We start from the raw sequence: 23603 nt of genomic DNA, 5'->3' as shown, positions 1-23603 counted from the left end.
CTTTATGGCTTTAAACTAAATTGCAGAGTTATGTCATGCTTTGGAAGACAGGAACCAAAGGAGAAAATCAAAGTCCAGGTCATCTTGTATAGAAAAATCACTGAGAAAGATTTTTTTTCTCTTCCTTTCTTCCACTGATTCACAGACTGAATTCTTGGGTATCTGCTGAAGTGCCAAGGTCTTTTAAAAATGACCTGAAACTGGAAGAATTAAAGTAAACTAAATTGCTTTATTACCAAAGGGCAAAAGTAATAGATAAAATAGCTTAACCGAAAGATATGTTAGTCTCTTGAAAACTAATGAAGATTAACTAAGATGGCTTGGAATACTGATTAAATCTCCTCTGGAACAAAACCCTGGAAAAGCTTTAGACTATAGGGGAAAAAAAAAAAAAAAAAAAAAAGGAAAAAAAAAAGTTATTTAACAGTAAATCTGCCAATAGTCTTAGACCAGGTAAATTAAAAGCTATTGATGTTTGGTGTCCTGCTGGAACAACCTGCACAGCACAGAAGTGTTCCTGGTGCTCTGAGGGAACATCCCATGTTCCAGTTTGTGCCCATTGTCACTTGTCCTAGCATCCTCTTCTCCAGGCTGAACTGCAGCTCTCTTTTTGTATGTATTTCCTCTGAAATTAATTTCTAAATATTTGTGAAGGCCATAAATGTTACAGCAAAAATGTTATAATCGCTAAGAATTTATAAATTCCTTTTTAGGAAAGTTAGCAGGACCTGATTTTGTGCATAACCAAAATCGCCATGCGGTATAAATCAGAGTCTAATGGAAAAAGATTTTTGAAACAACTTCTCCACTGCCTGAGTGTGACCATATTGTTTGTAGAAATATCCTGCTTTGAGGGCTGTGCTAACTTACACCATTCTCCAGTAGTGTTCTGAAGCAGACAGTTCAACACACTGTGGTATTGAAAAGCAAGGAGAGACCAGTTTTCAACTCCTCTCATAATTATGTTAGTTCAGAAACAGCAAGCAGTTTCTAAACTCATACCAAGGACATCGGCTCTTACCAAGATAGTGTTCCTTTGTAACTGAGCTAAGAAGGATGTAGGATCCAATGTCTGAGACAGTATGGTGGAGGTGCAAAATTCACTGCATCTGTCACTTGGGAAGGAAGATATCTTTACCTTCTTCACTGCTTTTGCTTGAAGTCACTAACTGCTCTCTCATACCAAACCTCATTCTTTTATCACTGTTCATTACTTCCCTACCCATTCCTTACCCTGCCTTGTAGACTTCATGCAGCTAGCAAAACTCAGTTTTCCTGCCCTCTTTATAACAGGAGCTTAATTCTACAAATAGGATGAACGAAGCAGGAAGGTAGAAATATAAGCACAGCAGTCAGGGCTCACTCAAATGGACAGTCAATGTTAGAAGCTTAACTACACTTCTTTGACCATGTCTGTTTCAATGCAGTGCAGTTTATCATACATTTGAGCAGGAGAGGCCTGACCTCACACTGACAGTTACAGTAGCTCAGCTGACTTGACATATACTATTTTATTGCTTTAGGTCAGGGCAGGGCAGGGCCCTCTGCCAGTGAAATATAAAAGCCTTGAAGGGAAAATTTTTGGCGCACCCTTTTGTGGAATCTCATAATAGTTAGTGGAACAGAAGTTCGCATCAGCCACAACCTCGTACTCCTGCACGTTGTCCAAAGTCACACCATCTAAGCTCCTCACATGTCAGAGATGGTGGGGGTATAGATGAAGCAGCCCACCTGATCTTCCAGACAGGTTGATTTTACTACATGCTGCGTGGATGAAAGGTGTTGATGTGCACTGTGATTTTACATGAAAACATATGTGCAGAAAAACCTCTCTAAATTATAGCTCAAAATAAAGATGCAGGAATTTGCCTCTGTATTTGATTCAGTTCAGTGAATGCTTTGAGGAAGGGGAGGGAAAAAATAAAATAAAGAAAAAAAGAAATGTTAGGAGATTTAAGAAAAACAATGGAAAAAAAAAAAGTAGGTCTTTGTTCTTACAGAATTGTCTTGAGCTTATCTAATAAAACTGAATTGGATTTTTAGCATCATCTTCTAGGATCTTATTCTTTACATGGTTGTTAATGCTGGTCTCAGGTAACAGAGGGAAGGAGGTATCATAATTGAAGCTTTAATTTTGAACTGTATCATAAACCTGCTTTCATAAAGCCCAACAACAGTAAAGTGGTTCATTGCATTTTAGAGTGTCTGATGTAAATAAGATGCCTGAATGTGCAAATCAATCTTTTCAAGAGCCAAAATGTTTTGCTGTTCCCAAGCTTAGTTTCCTTGTTCAGACTGAATATACTCAGCCCACACACATTTGGAAACTGACTTGAATTTTAAATTTCTTTCTAATGCCTAATTGTGCCTGCTATGGTTATGTGCCTCTTAATTCCCACAAAGAAGCCCCTTAGCTTTCGGCAGAAAGATTCTTTGGAGACTTTATAGGGTAATTGACCAAATCAGAAATGTGCAGTCAAGTAAGACAGAGCTACTAAAACCAGTATATTAAAGTCAGAATTTATCCCATTACCATTTATCCAGGGGATGAGGGAGGGTGCATTTGCAAACATTTACTATGGGAGAAAGGTGTTTTATAAATGGTGTGTGTTTGTGGGCCTATCTCTTTTGTTCATCCATAGTTGCTTACTGCTTACTTCACAACTCCATACGAAGAAGATTCTTCTGAGTCTATAATGCAGTTATGAAGAGAAGGAGCAGGACAATTTAACTAAATTACCATCTCTTTAATTTTCTAATATTTCATATGTGCTATGAGGGATTTTTGCAGTGGTACTGAACACTCCTTTTTCTGATCCATTTATTTAATTTGTCTGTCCATGTCAACCCATTTCTATTCCATCCTATTACAAAAATGACACATAAATACTAAAACAACTCTGTATGATCAGAGCACACCCTACCTTTAGTGTGAGTTTAGTGTTCAGAACCCTTCGTTTTACTACTTGAATAAAATATTTCAAATATTTGAGTTTTACTATCCGTATACCAGAGAAAACTTTTTTTTTTTTTAATTTTTTTTTAACTTTGAGCCAAAGTTAAGAGCAGTTAGTCAGAGGAGATTATATAGAGCTATTTAAAGATTGTTCTTGACCTTCCTACCTCTTTTAGTGTCTTATAGGAACAATTTAAGCTTTCCCTATTCCAGTTGCCTACTGTCAGTTCCGTATTTCTGTTTCTTCTCTTCATGCTATAGATCTAAGGTATCAGAGCTTACTATGGGGAGATCTTCCAGATGCTCTTTTAAACTCTTGTCTCAGAAAGAGCCCTTAGATTCAGCCGGGTCAACCTTGGCAGCGAAAGTTCACAGCAAGATTTTTGTGTCCTTGTTCTCAAGTCAACATTCTACAGACAGCAGATTAAAATCTGACCTGAATGAAGAAAACCTATGTTCTGTTACTGACATTGATGAGCCTAAGATTTAAAAATATTTTCAATTAAATTTGTTTTCTGAGATGTATACATGAATACATATATACTTGTGTCTATGCAAGTAGGTGTAGTAATATGATAAAGGCAAACTCTGTGTTATAATGCTGAATTTTTATATGATATATAAATAAATTTATCATACAAAAATGTCCTACCAACTTGTCAATTTATGCTATTTTCAGTACAGCCTTCAGGGAAATATTGCTAATGGTGCACATGCTTCCACATGCAGATTTTTTCACTGCTCATACCTTTTATATATAGAACCCCAAAAGTTGCACCAATGTGTACTGACAACAAGGATTCTGTTAAGTTGCTCAAAAACCATATACTTTATACAGAATAATCCTATGGAATTCCTGACCTGTAGCTGTAAATACAGAATACTGAAGTGAAGTGGGAATTAAGTTACTAGAGGGAGTTACATTACTTGATCTGTTTTTTCTTAACTTCAGCATTGTCATCGAAAAGTAATGTTGATGTTGTGCTTGCACTTCAGGAAAAGCCCAGAACGGGTACACATACACTGTTAGTGCTTAGTGAGTAGTTTGGAGGTGTCATACAGTTGTATGTCTTTCTGTGTCAAAATAGGTGCAGTATGCAGGAACAGAAGTTTTTATTTTGTGTCCAAGTGAGATGTCATCATGTAATCCAGAGAAGGAGAGTGCAACCAAAGCTACCCCACAGCTCACCAAAGATGTATTATAAATTCATCATTGACAGAATTAGGCTTTGTCACTGAAAAATGTACCCCTGCTCATTGCAACCACAGCCATTGTTCTCTTTCAGTCTAAGCACAGTAAATGCATAGCAGCAATTGGTAATAGTTTTGGATATCTGTTGATGTATAAACACAAACCACTCATCTAAGACTTATCATCTTTCTTTTTTGAAATGTGGATTCTGGCAATGCAGCATGCTAACTGAGAAAACTTTTTTCTTTGTTTCTTTCAAGACAAAGACAGGGATTTGTTTGCTGCAGGATGGTAACCAGGAGCCTTTCAAAGTGCGACTGCACTTAGCCAAAGATATTTTGATGATCCAGGAGCAGGATGTGATCTGTGTGTCTGGTGAGCCTTTCTATTCTGGTGTAAGTAGTTCTTATTTCCTCTTTTAAGTTGTACTTTACAAAAAGTAAAAATACTCATTGTGTATGTACATCTGTGTGTGCATTTACTCTCAGTTTGATATTTCATTTTGTATTGTTAACACTAAGTATAGTTTAATATATCAAGCACTAAATATATCGTAATATATCATCTACTGAGAATAAATCTTAGTAATATTCATCTAGGAAGCATCAATAAGAACAAATATGTTATATGCACAACTACAGTATTGTTTCTCCACACCTTAAATCTTGGAGCCACATAATGCAGTTAAGAATACACATAAAAATGACTTGCTGCAAATGCAGATGTACTTAGATATCTGATTATTGTCTGTAGAGTTCATTGGACAGTTGGCGGTTAACTGTTCTGGTTGAGCTTTACTGGATGAAAGTGTAGCAATTACCTGTCATCCTCTGTTGCTTCATTTGCCTCATAGGATAGCATAATATCAAACTTTAAGAATGTTGCCAGTTAGTAATTTGAAGGCCACTAGCTGAACTAACATATTACATTAATAGAAATGGACTCCAGCTGGAATGCCATAATAGTGTGATTTATGTATTACCGTTTTATATGATGTAATGTAAAAATCCAGGATTTCATACATAGCACTTCATTGAATTTTGTGGATAATAAATTGAGTTTTGTAGACAGTTTTTGAAAGATCTGTGAAACGTTATGCAGGATAATATTGTAGGGCATTTTTGTTTGTTTGTTTGTTTGTTTCTGTTTTTTTTTTAACTTTTATAATGCTGTGTTTTTATCTACAAGATAGCAGAAAAAAGAAAGAAACAATTTACTATTCATTTCTATAGACATGCTGTACAGAGATTTCTTATATATTTGTTGGAAACTATTCTGAGAGGCATCATAGTATAATACCTATTTATGTAAATACTATGTCTGTCTGTGTCATTAATTACTGCTGTTACCGCATCCCTATATCTCAAAATACAAGTGAAATAAAAAGATAGGAATGAAAATAAATTGGTAGCTTGGGTTTATTTGCACGTCAAATCTGGAACTAGCTTTTGACACTTTCTTGTTGTACAATTTGTTAATATTGGTCTATGTGCTGTATATGGAATACAGATGCTCCTTTTAACGTTTCTCTACAGACATGACATCTAGCAGCCCAGGCAGAAAGAAATTATTAGTTCAGACTCTGGCTATAGCTATGGCTGTTCAATTAGCAAGACACACTGCAGCACTGTTTCTCCACAAGCATTGTTCCGGCTTTACTTATTGCAAGATTTTATCACTCAAAAGTATGACTTTAATTATTATGCTGTGACGTCTGTTACTTCTGCTGAACTCAGTATTTAAGTGTCTTCATGAAATGCATACTTATTTTTTGCCCATTTCACAGCAAGACTCTCTTAAAGCTTTTTCCTCTTTAGGTTTGTTACATCCTGTCTGTCGAGGGGGAGTGAGGAATGGGTGACCAGATTCTCAAATTCCCCCTGGTTAGATTAAGGTGAAACTGACACTCAATTTCCAAACACAATCATCAATTTTAATGAGAAATTCTGTACTACAGTTATCTTAAAATACTCTTAAAATTGTATCTATCTAAGCTGTGCAGCTAAACTATGGAATGTTGTAAGAAATCAAAGTAAGCCTTGCATTACTTAACAACTTTTTGAAGGGAAAAAGAAAGAAAGTGAAGAGTTGGCAAGAGACAGAGACCGTCAATCTAGATTCTTCCAGCACTGGTTTAGCCAACAGGGTAACCTGGTTCTGTGAGAGCACCTGTCCTGAATTTTCAGTGTACTGAAGTCTCAAAGCCTCCCTGAGCTTCTCTCAAGCATTCTTTTTACATCTGATAGATTTCAACAAGTTTGTCATAAACAAGTTTGTTCATCAGCAAGCTCATCAACAAACAGAGGAGGTTTGGAAAGAGCAAGGCTGTCCCATCTCCACAGGCCCCCACTCCTCTGACCGTGACTATGTCTTTAGCCTTTCGCCTGTTGTCATGGTGATGATCTTATCTTATAAGTGTTTGAGACAATTCCAGACATAGTACAGATAAGGTGTTTTTCATTGGCAAGCCACAAGGTTGGCACTGTCACTGTTGAAAATAGTGTGTGATTTGCTTCACCGATTACAGACTCCCTATTGTATTAGCATATTGAATCCATAACTCATTAACTAATAGATATTAATGTGGTGGTGAGGAGTTTATTTTCACTTGGCAGTGCCATTGTTAGGCTGCTGAATTTTGAGCCCTTTACTGTGATTTCTTCTAAGATTAAGTCTAGATCCTGAATCAGTAGGTTCATTTTAGCTAGGGTGATTGGCATTTCTCAGATAGTTAACTGTCCTTTTGTCACAGGTCATTTAAATAATCTGGAATTATTAGCTGTGGCTGTATAGCATGATCAGATGTCCCACAGACTTAGCTTTTGTTTTTGTTTTTGTTATTTTTTTTCTTTTTTAATATGTCTTTTATTTTGCTTGGTTGATTGTGCTTTTTTCTTGGTGTCATTCTAGATGACTGACAATATCTATTTTTTCTTTTACATGCTTCTGTCAGAGCAAGTTTTTGTTTGTTTGTTTGTTTTTTCATTAGAAACTAACATTGAATGCCTCATTAAATGAGCTCTAAAGAACAAAATTAAAATTTTTAACTGAGGAACAATAGCATTGCTGTAGCATTTTGCTACAGTGAAAATTCTTTTTATTCTGTTCTAAATAATCTTCAAATAATTTGATTATAGGGTGTAAAACTTAGCACTTCACTGTTTGTGAATGAAAGATTACTGTGCTTCTAGTTCAGAACAGTGTCTCTTCTGTTTGTTGAGTCTGAATCAATTTGCATGCTCCTCTGTGTAGGGCAGACTTTAAACAGTCACTGAACGTTCCCGCGGTATCCTGATTTGCATCCTGCAGAATAATTTAAATGAAAGCAATGAACCTTTAGGAGTAAGGTGCTGCTTATCATGAGTACATGAAAAAAAGACCTAGTTCTTAATATGAAATGGTTCATTTTTAGTGGAAATCAATTTTATTTTCCCAAACCTGAATAGACGCAAAGAAACTTTGTTTCTACCATCATTGCATGCAGTTTGGATGCAGCTGTAAAAGATTATAAGCCTCATAGCATAAAAGTAGTGTTAAACTCTAAAAATGAAAGCATCTGTTTCTATGAATGTTTGAATGAAATGATGGTGTTCACAAGGATCCTACATAAATCATAACTGAAGCAATTCCATGAAATATTACAGATAGTTCTATTAGTCACAGGTCATGTAGATCTAAATTTCAGAATCAGTTGCATTAACAAGTATTACAGAGATTTGTTTATGTACTTCCAATAGATAGAAATGTTGTGGATTCACCATTAATTCTACTAGTGTGTATCTGATATTTGTTTGCATTGGAATCCAAATCTAGAAGTTAGATGAAAACATTTTGTGAAACTTGAAGTCTAGAATGCAATATCTGTGTTATTTCAAATGAAATCCTTGCCTGGAGGAAGAGTTAATAGTGTGCTGAGTGTATGTCTGAGTTTTGATTGGTACATGTGATAAAGATACTCGTGAATCCATATAGGAAAATTGGAAGAAGGGTAACTGTTAGGTCAGCTACATTTTTCTTTCCCTTAGTGTAGTAGACTCTCAGAAAACATCTGTTCATATTTGTGGTATTGCCACCTGATAACTTTATTATAATCATCACAAATCTCTACAGCAGTTACTTGTGCTGCAGGACAGTCAGGATTTTTACTCTTTTGGTCTGAAAAACAAATTCCCTGTAAACAGATGAATTATACCACATGGGAACTTGGCCTCATTATTGATGGCAGGAAAAATTTTATTTTATATCAATATATATTTTATATCAAGTATTCCTTGAATAGTGTGAAATTTTACTCACAGAATTTTACTGTTCAAGTAAAATAATGTTCAAGATGATGTATCCAGTCATTTCAGATGCATAGCTCAACAGACATGAATAACAAAGATGGCCTGATACTGTCCTAGCTAGGCAGTAGATTGATAGGAACCCCTAAGGTATGGTATAAAAAAAATCTTCAGTAGGCTAATTCCTAGAAAAAATATTTTATCTTTACAATTCCACAATCATAATTTTTATTTTGTAGTTAATCCTCGTAATTTCTATCACCCTTTGTGTCTGCCTGAAAATCAAATAAATGAGTGGCTGAGTTTTATCAGGAAAAGTAGCTTACATGTCATGGAAGATTCTGTTTGTTTGCTAATTGTACTCAGGCAAGTATTTTTTCTACTGGAGTGTATCTGTATGTTAGATCCAGAAACCGGTGATGACAGTGTACCATCTGACAAAATGGATGGTTTGAATCAGCTGCTGTTTTCCTAAAAGACTGAAAATAAACAGCGAGCAGCTGGCAAAATGCTAATTTTTGTTACCCCGGCAGTTTGTTTTTAAACAGTTTTCCTAAAGGTTCTAAAGGTTTTGTTGAGGAGTCGTAGATTTTTGAAATACAGCTCACTATTGAAATGATAGAGATTACTCTGATTCATTTTGAGTAATCTAATTCCTTGCTGCTATGCAGTAATGCTTTATTTAATTAAACATTTAATAACTTTTTTTTTTTTTTTTTTTTTTAACTTTTTTAAAGGATATTTTCAGAAGATTGATGTGAAGGTCATCTATACTTCCAATGCTAATAAAAACTGAATACACATTTCTGTAAATTACAGAACATCAGTTCTCCAAGTAGTATAATATTTCTCAAGGAATTTAACTGAGTTTGATACAAATGTATTTAAATTTAACCTAGTGACTGTAATTGCTTTTGGATAGGTGAGAAGCTTTCATCAGTAAGCATCTTTTCCAAGGTCAGAGAGTAACACTGAGTTAAATTGTTGAAATGAAGCCAGATCTGATTTCTGGCATTACTAATCAACGACCATTCTTCTTTTTCTTGTAAAGATAAGAACCTATTGCGTCTCACTTTTATATGTGTCCTTTTGCTATTGTGAAATCAACTGCACTGAAAGATTTATAGCCCTATACAATGTCAATGTGGATTACAAAAAAAAAAAAAAGAGTTGCAAAAAAGAGAGCCTTTCAGCTTATAAAGTTGTACAATAAGTTGCTTTTCTTGACCTTATTGATTTAAATAATAATGATATTATGTCAGAAGGTCACTTAACCCTGGCTTGCCTTAGAAGTCAGATGCAGTAATTGCATTTCCCTTGTTTGCATATTTTGGACTTTTAGAGTCATGCTGAAAGTGTATTTTAAATGTGTTACTTTGGATCATTCATTTTGGAAGTTTGATTTATTTTTTATTTTATTTTTTTATTTTATTTTTTTCATATATCTTGGTGTAAATAGTGCAAATTTAATTAACATTACCAAAGCCAAATGACTACGAAAATGCGTGGAAAAAGGGAAAGGCTTAAAATAGTTTTGATTGACATAAAACTTTGATTTACTTTCTGCTTTCTGTTTATTCTCTATTTATTTACTGTTTTGATTCTGATGAGAGACTTAACAGTGGGAATGGTGCCAAAGCGAAACTTTCTTTCCAGGAGAGAACTGCAACTATGTGGATAGGTAACCTTTCCAGCACTATCTATTTTATTGCTTTCACAAAATTACATTAGCTGGAATGTGTTTGTTTTTTGTCTTAATCATGCTGGTATCTGTCTGATATTCAGTGGACTGAATCAAATTTTCTCACAGAAGTCATCAAATATCTATCAGATGATGGTAATCTGATATATATGAAAGAAAAATCAGATATTTTTCTTTCCTGCCAGTCTGGACCATTTATAAATTACAATATAGACCTGACAAATGTAAATTAATAAAAAAGATTATTTGGGGACAGTCCAACACAGCTTATTTTTCTGCCCCTATCTAAAAACAAACAAACAAACAAAAAATCCAAAAAACTAAGTGTAGTAATCTATGTAGGCTAAAATACAAGACTGCCATTTGTAAGATCAAATTTGAAAGGGAAGAATAACTTGTTGTCTTTGCTTTTACTGTTTTATTTGGGTTTTTTTTTTTTTTTTTTTTGGTATTTTTGTTCATTTTTGTTTTTATTTTATCACAAAAGAGGTAATATAGGCATTGAAAAAGATGAAATGCTCAGAAAACCCATAGCATTGACCAGGATATGATGGGAGGTGGCAGCTGGAAACTACACCTATGATGAAACTACGAAGGGTGTTCTTTACTTAACCTTGCGAGAAATCAGATCAATGCTGACTTTGGACTTCCTTTCTTCTCCTTTATTTTCACTTTTTTCCTTGTATACTGAAAAATTCAATACTTTGAAATCAATCAGTCCTAGGAGTAAAATTTTTATAAGGAGAAATTTAGATGAGTGTCTGTGGTTTTGGGCATATGTTGTATTATCAGTAACACATTGCAAGTAAAAGAAAGACAGAAAAACAGAGTCAGGTGCTATTGTCCATTACATTCAGCGTTAGCAGTTTGTAACACATCTGCATTTAGCATGCACAGCTGCAGAGGAAGCAGGATTCTCAGCTGACCAGGCATTCTGTTGCCCTTCCATACTGCCAGTGTTCTCCAGTTGCATGAGGAATTGAAATAAGGAGGTTTCAGCAGCTGAGCAAGGCCATTGGCATTTACACTTTTAATTCAATTCAGAGATGTGAGTGACCTGTGTTTTCTTAGAATGAGTGTAAAGTTTGACTGGTCATGTCAAGAATAAAGCATTTGCAAAAAGAAGATGTAAAATCTCTCTACTGGAAAATGGATGGAATTGTTTAATGCATAAAAATGGATGGTTTTTGTTTGTTTGTTTGTTTGTTTGTTTTTTCTTGTTTGTTTGTTTTTGATATATATCACAGAATCACAGAATTGCAGGGATTGGAAGAGACCTTAAGAGATCGTTGAGACCAACTTCTCTGCTAAAGCAGGGTACCCTACAGTAGTTCACACAGCTAGGCATCCAGATGGGTCTCGAATATCGAGATTGAGTCACCACAATCTGTCTGGGCAGCCTGTTCCAATGCTCTGTCACACTTACCATGAAGTTCTTCTGAAAATTTATATGGAACCTCTTGCGTTAAAGTTTTAGGCTCCATGTCCTATCACTACAAATCACTGAGAAGAGCCTGGCCTCGTCCGTTTCCCTCCTGTCTCCCTTTAGTTATTTATAAACATTAATCAGATGTTTAATCAGATTAATCCCAGTCTTCTTTTCTTGATGCTGCACAGACCCAAGTTACTCAGTCTTTCCTCATACAGGAGATGCTCCAGGCCCTTAATCACCTTTGTGGCCCTCTGCTGGACTCCTTCTAGAGGATTCCTGTCTTTTTTAAACTGAGGAGCCCAGAACTGGACACAGTATTCTAAATGTGGCCTCATCAGGGCAGAGGGAGAGGATCACCTCCCTCAGCCTGCCAGCCATGCTCTTTTTATTGTGCACAGTTTTTAATACCATATATATATATGATTTAGTATCACTGTAACTGTTCCATCCACAGTGAAGAGTTCTTGTTTTCTATCTGTAAATAGTTAATTGCATAGAATTCTGTGCTTTTTCTTTCTGATTATTTATTGTCACTGTGTGCTCACAAGAGCGTTCTTCATTTCTAATCTTCCTTAAGATGGTTTCTGCAATCTCAAGTTCACACTGTTGTTTAAGGGAAAAATTTTTAGTCTTCTTTAATGGAAGACTAAAAACTACTGCCTTTCTGTTTCACTGCATAGCTCTCAGATGAATAAGATTTTTGGCAAAACTCTTAGCTCTGCTTTCCAGTCAATGAACATATGCGTGGATGAAGAATTTTCTGAGTTACAGGCATAGAAAATGCTGACAGCTTGGCAGCAGCTTTGAGTTTTTCAATAAAATGATAACTGCTATTTTTTCTGTTCCAGGAAGCAGGTTGTAAAACACTCTTTGAGTCCTGTATCTAAAAATCCTAGGATCTCTAACTTTCCTTTTGTTTAGTAGCTAATAAATGTAATTATTGTAATAATAAAGGAATTATAAGCTCACAGGATTTGTTGTCTAGCCTCATATCAATGTGGGTAGCTTTTTATTAAGATCAAATTTGATTTATATAAACCTGGAGAAAACTCAGAGATGGCATAGTCTTGGGAAGCTGCAAAAACAGTGCAAATTCAATTACAGGTTGAACTAGATGATCTTGTAGATCCTTTCCAACCTTCTGATTCCATGATCCTATGATTCTACTCTTGTAAATAAAGAGGGGAATGCATTGTACACAATGGAGAATGCAGAGAATGAAGTAGTTTATTATCTGATGTGGGCATCTACTGAGAATCATCTGAGTTGAATCTGTTATATGTTTGCTTGTCTTTTTCTGTGCTGATTACAGAGAAAAATACTTTTGACCACTGCCCAAATTTTAGATAACATCGATTAGATGAGTTTCATTATTTTTCTCCTAATGTTTTGGTTAAAATAAAAATTGATGAGAATCAAGGTCCAATGTTATGCCAAGATTCTGGTCTCTGACAGTTTGGGAAAAGCTGTTTCATTCTGTTGTTTATGTGAGGCTTGTAATTGCACAGTAGTGGATTATTGGTGGCTTAGTAGTGAAATACTGTACATAATTCTGGTTTATATTTTTGAAGGTTGTTAATTGTTTGCATATTTGTGATTGTTAACTGTTTTGTTGTGAACTCGTTGCATTTAAGGTACACTAAAGTAACACAGTTCTTTTTTTTTGTAGGACTGGAAAGTGTGTAGAATTAGTCTAAGCTGAATACAGTGCAGTACTTTGCACATAACACATAATTAGAGTGCATCTAATTTGCAGTATGCTCTTGAATTTCAATTCTGTTCAATAACAGTCGAGACCTGAAATATTTAGTATCTGCTCTCAACAGAGATAGAAATGAACCAAGAAGAAGTACCATATAAAACCTTCTGATAAACCACGGTGTGCTGCAAAGTTACAGTTACTTCAATTATTTCTGGCTGGTCTATTTGCTTACTCTCACACATTTTTTCCACTTAGTAATCTGCTATATTGGTAAAGCATTTTTGAAGTGCATTCATTTTTAGCTCTTACAAAGTAATACCAGGCTACAATATAAAATATTTATAGTTTTATGTCAGATGAGCTAATAAACTCAGGGAAAACAAAACAGCATAAACAACAAATAAACCAAATAGCTTTATGGTTTTCTTAACTATGCCGTAGCTTGGGTGAAAATCAGAAAGAATATTCTGCTCTTTTATATAGGTGCGTTTATGTGTGTGTTTTGATAAGAAAGAGAACAAAAAGGAAGTTCTCATTAGTCTTTTTGTAAATCTGGCTTAGATGCCACTCTTTATACTTAACAGGAATTATGAACCTTTAAGAAGATTTATGTTCTTTAATGAGCGTCCTACTTCACTTGAAATGTATGAAGTATGATATGCTTTGTTCCATGCATGGATAATGTAATACTGCTATGCTAGTTATCTCTAATTTTTAAAAACTGTTATTTTTCAGTGTGTTCTTATGTAACTTATTTTCTGTGTGATTTGAACGTATATGACAAAATAATGGGATGTATGGACTACAATCTAATAGTCAGTCTATTGTTTTAACTACATATTCAACAGGAGAAAGAGATAGAAATAAGAGGTAGCTATCAGAAAAAAATGACTACTATCAGCAGAGCCACAGCTGAGTGTTTCATATTCTTATGTGTAAGCTCTGCTAAGATCAAACATCAAGCTGTGGCCTATATTAGTTTATCCTGACTTTAATGTTGTCAGAACTATCTTACTGAAACCTCCTGGCAGATGAAAGGTTTTCTGAGTTGGTTTGTGGCCTGGAGTAGCTCTGTAGGTTGAACTTTCTTCCTGGGCACTTTGTTACGGAAGTTTCTAGGTGTCAGTGAAGAGCTGAGAATGCTCTTCTGGACACTGTACATGGCATATATGCACAAGGATGGAACAGGTTAGGCATATGTTCTTCTCTTGCCATGCTGTACATTCATTAAGGTTTTAATATATTTCAGTACATTTTTATCTTAGAAGAAAATTAAACATTTATTTATTCACACTGATCTTTGTAAATGTAAAGTCTCATTTTAGGCAGCTATCTTTTCTTGGCTCTTGAAATACTGCAAAGGTTTATTCTTGGTTTTTATGGATAATCACAATTCATATTTGTCACAAATGTGAAAGACAACTGCGTTTTCCCTTATATTCAGCAATATCAGTTTCCCAGACCTCTTACTTCCTTTATTTTCTTTTTAAATATAAAGGAGGGAAAAATAGATCTGTAAAGCTTTCAAGCTCACTCATGCTGGCATCCTTCTCATAGGAGACAGGAGAACACCTTATGCTTCCATAGGCTCCTTACACTCCTCAGTAGAAACGTGGACTGAATTATAATCCATTCCTTAATGTAATAAATAACATTGATAGTATATATTTGTAGTTGTCTATGCAAATCTGAATGGCACTAGCAATCTTTGCTGATTGGACGGGAAAATATGAATGTAAATATTCAGACTTATGAAATAATATGCATTGAAAAGAATAAAAAATCTAAACCACATATACGGGACATTAGAATTCTAACTATTATCTGTGACTGGATGTATGCTATACCAGTTTATCTGCTGTGAAGATTTACACTGCAAATCAGATTGACTTATATTAAATGATCTTTGTGAATAAAATCAACATGAATGACAAAAAGAAAAACCAAAACATTTCTGCTTTTTAAATGTTCATATCTAAGACACACTCAAGCTTACAGTTTTTACAGAAGAAACTTTAAGGATACGTAATAGAAGAGAAAGCATGGGATGCTTTAAATGATTGTATCTATAACAATAGCCAATAGTTTTAATTTTAAAACCAGAACTGTGAGGTCAGACAGTGACTGTGTTTACATTAGTCTCTTAATTTGGATCTGGAATGAGCCTTGAAATGAGTTTCTGGATCATCTACTCCATTCTTGCTTTTGTTCGTGTCACTGAATACTGTTGGGAGTACCTAAGCTGTATTCTTTTTAGATGAAACTAAATTGGAAAATGTACCTCCTGAGTGCAATTCATGTACTTCAGCATCTACTGTACAGTCTGTCTACAGGACCAATTCAGGGACAGTTACATTAAGACATCTGAAATGCATGTGTTGTGGATGAGGTGTCCTACACACTTTAACAGTTTAACACTACAGATCTGTTCTTATTATTTCACTGCAGTATTTACTACTGCACACATTGCTACTATCATATGAACTGAACAAATAAATTTTTATCTGAGACAAGCTGTGCTATTTTTTCCAGACTTTGTTGCTTATTCCTGCAGCATAGGTTTCATAGGAGCTTCACATTCAGGAATTTACAAGTTTATTGATAAAGGTAAAATCAGTGTGGGAGGGCATCATAGAAAGAACTTAATGAAGTGCGATTCTAGATGTAATGGCAGAAAATGCTAAACATAAGCAGACTTGATTGGACCTTTTTTCTTTTTTTTTCCTTTTTTTTTTTTTTCCTTTTTTTTTTTCCCCTTAGGAAAGGACGGTGACAATTAGAAGACAAACTGTAGGAGGATTTGGATTAAGTATAAAGGTAGGATGATTTTCTTATTTATTTTTTGGTCTATTGTTCCATATCACACCAGAAAGTATCTCTGTAAATAGTTAATTTTAGTTTTAATGAGGACAAACTGTATTTTAGAGGACTAGTAACAATAGAACATGTTCTAAAAAGTTTGCTGCTATTACAATAGGGTGACTAGCAGCTACGCTGCCCTGTCGAACAGAAGGCAATGGAAGGATCACCCCATTAAGATCCAAACTAAACTTCTGTAACATGATTGCATATGAGAGTTGAAAAGTGTTTGCAACTACACAGACTATACTTTTGTTCAGTAGCACTCTAATTTAAATGGTTGTTAATTTACAGTGGCAGGCACAGAGAGGAGCTAGTAAGTTCATAATCAGTTCTCCTGAAAATAATACCATATTACTTCACTGCAATTCATTAGTTGGACAGAAAGTGTTACTACTTTCTTATATTGTTTTCCATAGATCACACAACTGCAGCTGTTTATCACAGTAGTTACCTTACTTCTGCTTTCCTCAGTAAGAGTTAAGAACATGAAAGTGAAAGTGATCCTTTTTGAGGGAAAGGGGGTTAATCATTTTTGTCCTCATAGGCTTTATGTAAATCTATTTTGCCATTATTTTTAAAACCTTACCTTAGCTTAGAATCTCATTGTAGAGATGCAATATTATTTTATCTTCTTAGCACAGCATTCCTTAGCCTCAAGATGGCAATAGAAAAAAATCAAGTGTATTTCACACGAATGCAAAAAGCCTTAAATGCTGCATATAAAGTTGAACTACAGGCTTTTCTGTGAACAGCTGCTAGAACTGACCTTATAGAAACTGACTCAGAAGAGGGATTAATGTCCATTTGTGTTGCAATTGATAAGAATATTGCTGAATAGGAATACTAATTCTTAAAATTTATCTTTGCACGCTTTCTTTTATCTATTTGACCCACTTATGACCTCTCTTCAAAGAATGAAGATTCCTATTTTGTAGCCAAAATTTCTCATGAGTTTAGTCAACATGGTGCAGTGTCCTCGTAGGTTACAGTTCATTGAATAATGATGCAGTAGTGTGTATCAGTTTACAATAAAGTATATGGGTAAATAAGGTTTTACTTAGTAGTAAGAAATAGTTCCTAAGGGTAAATTTTGTTGTAGTTTGGAAAGCAGGTGTCATGAAATTGAATGAAAATGACTTAAGCTTTTTTGTTGCAGTATTTTTGGTTCTACTTTACAATAGGTTTTTAAAATTAAATTTGTGAAAAGAAATCAAGAGCACTTTGTATTTTACTATCAGGTAAATAGAAGAAAAATAATCACTGACAAATAGAAATTCTAAAGTCAATGGGTGGATGGTCTTTCTTAAAGCAGTGGCATTTTTTTAGAGGAAAATATCCACTGTTCTGAAGAAATTTCTTGGAAGGATTTAAAAGTGCCATTGCAGCTATGGATTTTTCTGTTTATAAGTTCAGCTTCATAAGGTATATTTATGCATTTATGAAAGACCATACAAACAGTTTCTGTTGTCTTTCCTGTTTCTGTTAAGTAATTTATACTAAAAATGTTCATGAAGTGTTTTAGGAGCAACTGCAACAGACTTTACAAATCATAGCATTAAATTATTAAACATGATTTCTACTTTTATTGCAAAGTTGTTTTGATCATAATTAATAAGGTAGTGGAGGTACATATGTTCAGGCTTGAATAGAGGTTTTCTTTTCAGTTTTTAGAATGACTAATGACCAGATGAAGATTGTTAGTTACTTTGACAGATATTCCTTCAACAGATGTCATTAAGCAGACAGATCTTTTTCAACAGAATGCATTCAAACCTAAACAGAGGGTATAGATTCAATAATGAAAATGGTGAGAATAATTCCATGGTTTGCAATATTATATAAGTGTGTTTGAAGCAAGATGATTCTGCCTGTTCCAAGAGTCAATGAGCTCAAGTCCTATTTTGCTAGATTATTTTTTTCTATTGTAACCCCATATTCTTTAAAAATAAAAATAAAAATAAAAATAAAAATAAAAATAAAAATAAAAATAAAAATAAAAATAAAAATAAAAATAAATAAAAATAAAAAATAAAAAATAAAAATAAATAGATGAGCAATTCGGATCTACAAGTCACCCTGTGGGAAAGGCTGGTATGAGACGCAAACCTGCTTCACATGTTTCATGAAGTTTATCTTACTGCATGTCAGGAAGTCTTAAAATACCCTAGCTCTGTCTTTTCAGAATCTAGGAGATATAATACAGATGTCTCAAAACGAAGCCTGAAACTGTTGAATTTGAGACCTAGGCAACATTCTAGTGGTGGAGGAAAAGTGAGGAAGTTCCAAACCTGCTCCTGAATGATCATCTTCCCGTGCCTGGTGTTCATTCTCATTTTTGGCACTCACATGTACGCACTCATACAGAAACTGATGACTCTGTATGAAAGTATACTTGCTGAGATATCACATTTCAAGTTCTAAAAGTCCCTATGCCTTCCAGAGAAGAGAAATACTGCCAGAGGGATATACTGTGAACCAAATTTCTGTGTATGCCTGGAAACCAAAGCAGCTTAGTTTTGCACGGCCAACTAGTGTTTGTTTGTTGATTGTTTTTTTCCCCTGTTCTTGTGCCTGTGAACCCGCTTTTGTACTTTTGTAATTTCTTCTGTGGAGAGGGCAGCTGTAGCCATCAGAAGTTAACCATCCATGCTTGTTAGTAATCTTGCTGAACCTTTGTCTCTGCATTAGGGCTTTTGGAAGGGTGCATAAACCAACGAGCCAGGCAGGCTAGGTGGGATTATTCACCTGATACTCTTCTTAGCTGAAGAGTATTATCATGTGTTTTTTCCTGTTAATTTGATTGTCTGTTTGCTACCAGAAATCTTACATGAACAAGTCACTTTCTCTTAAGTAACTTTTGGAAGTGTCTTATCCAACCTTAATTACTCTCTACATTTTTTCAATTCATTTTTTTTCTTTCTTTCTCCCTTCCTTGTCCCCTTCCTCATCCCCTCCCTTGTCCCCTTCCTCGTCCCCTCCCCCCCCCCCCCCCCCCCCCCCCCCCCAACTTCTTTCTTAAGGGCAGAAATATTAAATAAATAAAATAAATAAAATTAGTAAATTAAAAATGAAACTCCCTCATAATTTTTTGGTGATTTCTCTGTGGGGAGAAAATTTTTGTGTTCTAACTTGGATGCTTCAACTGAAGTTATAAAAATCAGATTCGTCTAACTGCTTAAAAAACTGCTCACAGAATTGATTTTTACACAAGATCTGAAGCTAAGCCCTTTTAAAAATTGATTACCATCCACTCTTCATAGGTTAGATAGAAAAAATACTGTTTTGTGTTCTGCTGTACTTCATTTTACTGAAGTTAATGGCAAAGGTTTAATTAAATTTGGAGCAGACATGATCTGTTCCGTGCTGCTCAGAAGGAATAATTTTCTCATTTCTGAAGCCTCTTTAAAACTCTCATTAATAAACCTCTGTGAGAAGGAGTAGTCCTGGAGTAAGATTTAGAAATTGATGAGTGCAGTGTAGTATTTCAGTAATTCATCACATCTCTGACAAGTTTGAGATGCAGAGATTTGACACAAGAAGCTGTAAAGTGTATGACTTATGAAAGAACATCATGTTTCTTAATAACTGGAGAGTGAAGTGTTCTTGGGGAAATAGACATTAGAAGTGATAGTTCATTACATTAATGAAAGTTTGCAGTTACAGTCTGACCGCTAGATACCAGTACTCTGTACTGAGCCATTTTCATGCTTCTCTTTCGGTCATTCTTTATGTGATGAATTTTATCACAGATCTGAGATTGTTTGACTCCTCAAAGTGTGTCTACATAAAATATCTATAAAGGTACTCACACCTATGAATATATTCGGATAATTTTTTTCATATTCATTCAGTGATATTTTTTTTTTAATGAGAACATTTTCTCTGTGTTTCAAGTGGAAAAAATAAAAGAAAGTTAGAAAGCATTCTTTAATTGATGAATTATGTATCTTTTACTTTACAAATCTATCCAGGTAAACTATTATATCAAACAGTGAAGTTGCAAAGGGATAATTGACATTAGCACATTGTTGTCAATATTGTTTAATTGCCATCATGGTACCTGCCATGATATTGGCTTATGCCAGCTAGCATTTTTGAGATAAGACTGTTTAATACCACAGGTCAGAACATTATACACGGACCATTTCCAATAGACAAAATGCATCACGTCATTCTATTCCAGTCTTAAAGACAGATTATCCACATAGACATAAATTATACTGTTAAGGCTAAAGCAAAAAGGGGCCAGAGAAGTGATTTTCTCTCTCTGCTCTGTGCTGGTGCAGCATTAGCTCATCTACCACATGTAGTTTTGGGCACTCAAACAAGTGCCAGTGATTAAAGCTTCCTTCTTTTCATAGGACCATCTCTGAAGCTGGGCAGCCACCTTTGTTCCAGGCTAATACTTACACAACTTTTCTGCTTGAGGAACAGTGGTAAAGAAAATTTGTGTTACAAAGAGCAGTGATAGAATCTGAAGACTGAGTCATTAAGCCTTTAGCAATGTTAGCTGTCATGTTTTTGTCCCATCCACTAGTCTGGGATTGTGACTGTGTGTTCACACTAGAGGAGGAAAATTTTAAGAGTGGAAAAGTAGCCATTGTTTCCAGAGCTTTCAGAAGCAGTCTCTTGGGACTGTATAACCAGACATGCATGCATTTTTGCTGAGAATCAGACTTGTCGGAGGTAACATGTCATAAGACTAATTCAGAAGGGATCCTTTATAATGGCTGTGTCTGTCTGCAGAAAGGGGGTCATTTTTTCCAGAAGCATTAAGAGCTGCTTCTTCAAAACTGCAGTGAAAATGGAATTAGATATAGAAAGTGAGAGCACAAGTTGCTGCTCATTAGTGGCTGGTTTGGGAATAACAGGGATTTCCCTCCGTCATAAAACCATGATGCCCTCTTTACTGGGGAGCTGAGTTGAATCAGGGAAAGGACAGTTTACTGAGAGAAAAAGGCCTTAGTTACGTTGAACTTTAATCACTGCGCACCTTGGCTGAACTTCAATTGTCTTACATAGTGCAATATTTTTGTATCATATTGGAGGCTTAGAGGAACTGGCATTTGTTTGTTTGAAAAATATAGAAGAAATTAAATGTGCATGTATCTGAGGAAAAGTCTGAAGGAATTAGAGTAAGTCTTATTAATTTAGTGAGTTTGAACTGGTTATCTAAAGTGAAACCAACCTTTACAACTTCTGTTTCTGTGGTGAAAACCATCAAAAGATTATTACAATGCTGCAAACTGTTTAGTTTCAATATGTGTGTAAACCTGAGTGAAATGAAGGTGACATCATAGTCTTTGTGGAAACCATGACCATCTAGGACATGTGCACTGGCAGAGATGTAAGGCTCTTTCTTTGTAGTCATAATTTAAATATGTTATAAGACTGCCAATAGAGGAGGAAAACATAGAAACATGTTTTCTATGGCTTTCTTTTTCTCTGTTCTATAACAGATAAAGCTATTGAGTGCAGGTCTCCGTTCAGGTTAAAACAATTGGTTCTTGCATGAAGAAAGAATCTATACCAATCCTTAGAAGATGAAAATACCCAGGTCAGGCCATTCCACAGATTGATGTGGAGTGTGTGGTCCTAAGGAGTCCATTGTTTCCAAAAAAAAAGAAGAATAAGCAAACACAGAACCAGGATTTTTAGGCAAAATGACAGTGTGGCAGATTGTCATTTCTGATTGAGTCTGAACAGGTTATGTTCAGGCTGGCACTTTGATGCTGTCTTTGGAGGAAGAAAGATATTTGTGATCCTGTTACATACTTTCCTTTTCTTTCTTTGAATGTGCTTTTTATTTAAGGTTTCCTTTTAATATCTTAAGCACCATAAAAGTTTCCACTAGGATAAATTGAATGAAACAACAGCATTGAATTGCTGTCAAACTGTTGAATTATCATCCAACTTTCCTTTATTTTTCCCCCATTTATCGAACACCTACTGTTCCACTTAATGTTTTCTTTTTCTGTTCCTTGTTACTTATCCCACTGCTTTGCTCACTCTTTGTTCATGTGTGACAGAGATGGAAACAAATAAAGGCTGCTTTTGAGATGAAAGTCCAAGCTTGCTTTTCTTGGGCTTTTGTTTACATGTTTCTTACCAGCATGAAAACTGAATGTTCACAGCATGGTTGTCATTGTGGTGTGATGGCCATTCTGCCTTTATATGACACAGTTTGATACATTAAGCTATCCAAAAATTGCAGAAACTGATGTTCTTCTTCAAGTCTTGTTCACTTCCTCGGCTAATTATGGAACCTGGGAGCTTCTTCGTGAGAGGCAAGAAGAAGTAAGGAATTAATCTAAATCAGTTCTAATATAGAATTAGAAATAGACAAAAGAAGAAGAAAATGTAGGATCAAAATTATTTTCTCAGTCTCTCTGAAACCAAGTTACAGAAGTGGTAAAATATAATTTCAAGCAAAAAGATATCTCCAGTGACTTATGAGATTGCTGTTTATTTTATTTTCAGGGTGGAGCAGAACATAATATTCCAGTGGTCATTTCTAAGATTTCCAAAGAACAACGAGGTGAGTGTCCAATTAGTACATTATGTCTTGATCTGCTTTTTAGAGCAAGGTGTTCTAAATCTTGAGATTCTTCAGGAAGTGATAATTAAATGTTATTGATTTCTCTCTCTGTGACGTCATGATTTCTCTTCTCTTTAGAACTATTCTCTATAAATATACAAAACCTATATTTAGAGTAGTTTATAAACACTGTCTTCAAATGATCTTTTAAATGTTCTTGTAAAGCAAATTTTTAAAGGAAAAAGTAGGAATGAAAATATTTAATAACTTTAAGTAGTGCAAAAATTAATACTTCTGTCTTTTGTTTCTGAATGCTTACTGCCAGAAAGATGTACGATATTGAAAGTTTGAACATTAAAATATGTGAACACAAGAAGAGAAAGCATGTCTTTTCATCCTGGATAGTAGGATAGTACTCAGGGGTGGGTAGTGGCAGAATCTTGGTAATACCCTTCACTATTTCAGCATAGAATCGTAGAACGCAGCATAGGAGCATAGAAGCATAGAATGGCCTGGGTTGAAAAGCACCATAATGATCATCCAGTTTCAACCCCCTGCTGTGTGCAGACCAGGCTACCCAGAGCCATATCCAGCCTGCTCTTGAATGCTGCCAGGGACGGGGCACCCTCAACATCTCTGGGCAACCTGTTCCAGTGCATCACCATCCTCTTTGTGAAAAACTTCCTCCTAATATCTAACCTAAACCACCTCCCCTGTCTTAGTTTAAAACCATTCCCCCTTATCCTATCACTATCCACTTATGTCAACAGCCATTCCCTCTCCTGTTTATATGCTCCCTTCAAGTACTGGAAGTCCACAATGAGTTCTCCCCAGAGCCTTATCGTCTCCAAGCTAAACAAGCCCATTTCCATCAACCTTTCCTCATAGGAGAGGTGTTCCAGTCCTCTGATCATCTTAGTGGCCCTCCTCTGAACC

The 23603-nt window shown here is 35.2% G+C and overlaps 1 protein-coding gene across 7 annotated transcripts in view; it reads left to right on the top strand.

Moving 5' to 3' along the window:
• Nucleotides 1-23603, top strand: part of SNTG1 (syntrophin gamma 1) — a 310650-nt gene that overhangs the window by 175539 nt on the left and 111508 nt on the right. For all 7 annotated transcript variants that reach the window (XR_014942541.1, XR_014942540.1, XM_015855564.3 and 4 more), the window contains 3 exons: nucleotides 4409-4543; nucleotides 16028-16084; nucleotides 22610-22667. Coding sequence is in view for 5 of the 7 variants with exons in the window: in XM_015855564.3 (XP_015711050.2) it covers nucleotides 4409-4543; nucleotides 16028-16084; nucleotides 22610-22667 (250 nt within the window). In the remaining 2 variants the exon portion in view is untranslated. The remainder of the gene's footprint in view (nucleotides 1-4408; nucleotides 4544-16027; nucleotides 16085-22609; nucleotides 22668-23603) is intronic.

Source organism: Coturnix japonica, chromosome 2, assembly GCF_054131305.1.
Source record: "Coturnix japonica strain WE chromosome 2, WE-NBRP24, whole genome shotgun sequence".
Lineage (NCBI taxonomy): Eukaryota > Metazoa > Chordata > Aves > Galliformes > Phasianidae > Coturnix > Coturnix japonica.
Note: the sequence above shows the minus strand (reverse complement) of the source record. Positions and strands in the feature narration are given on the sequence as shown.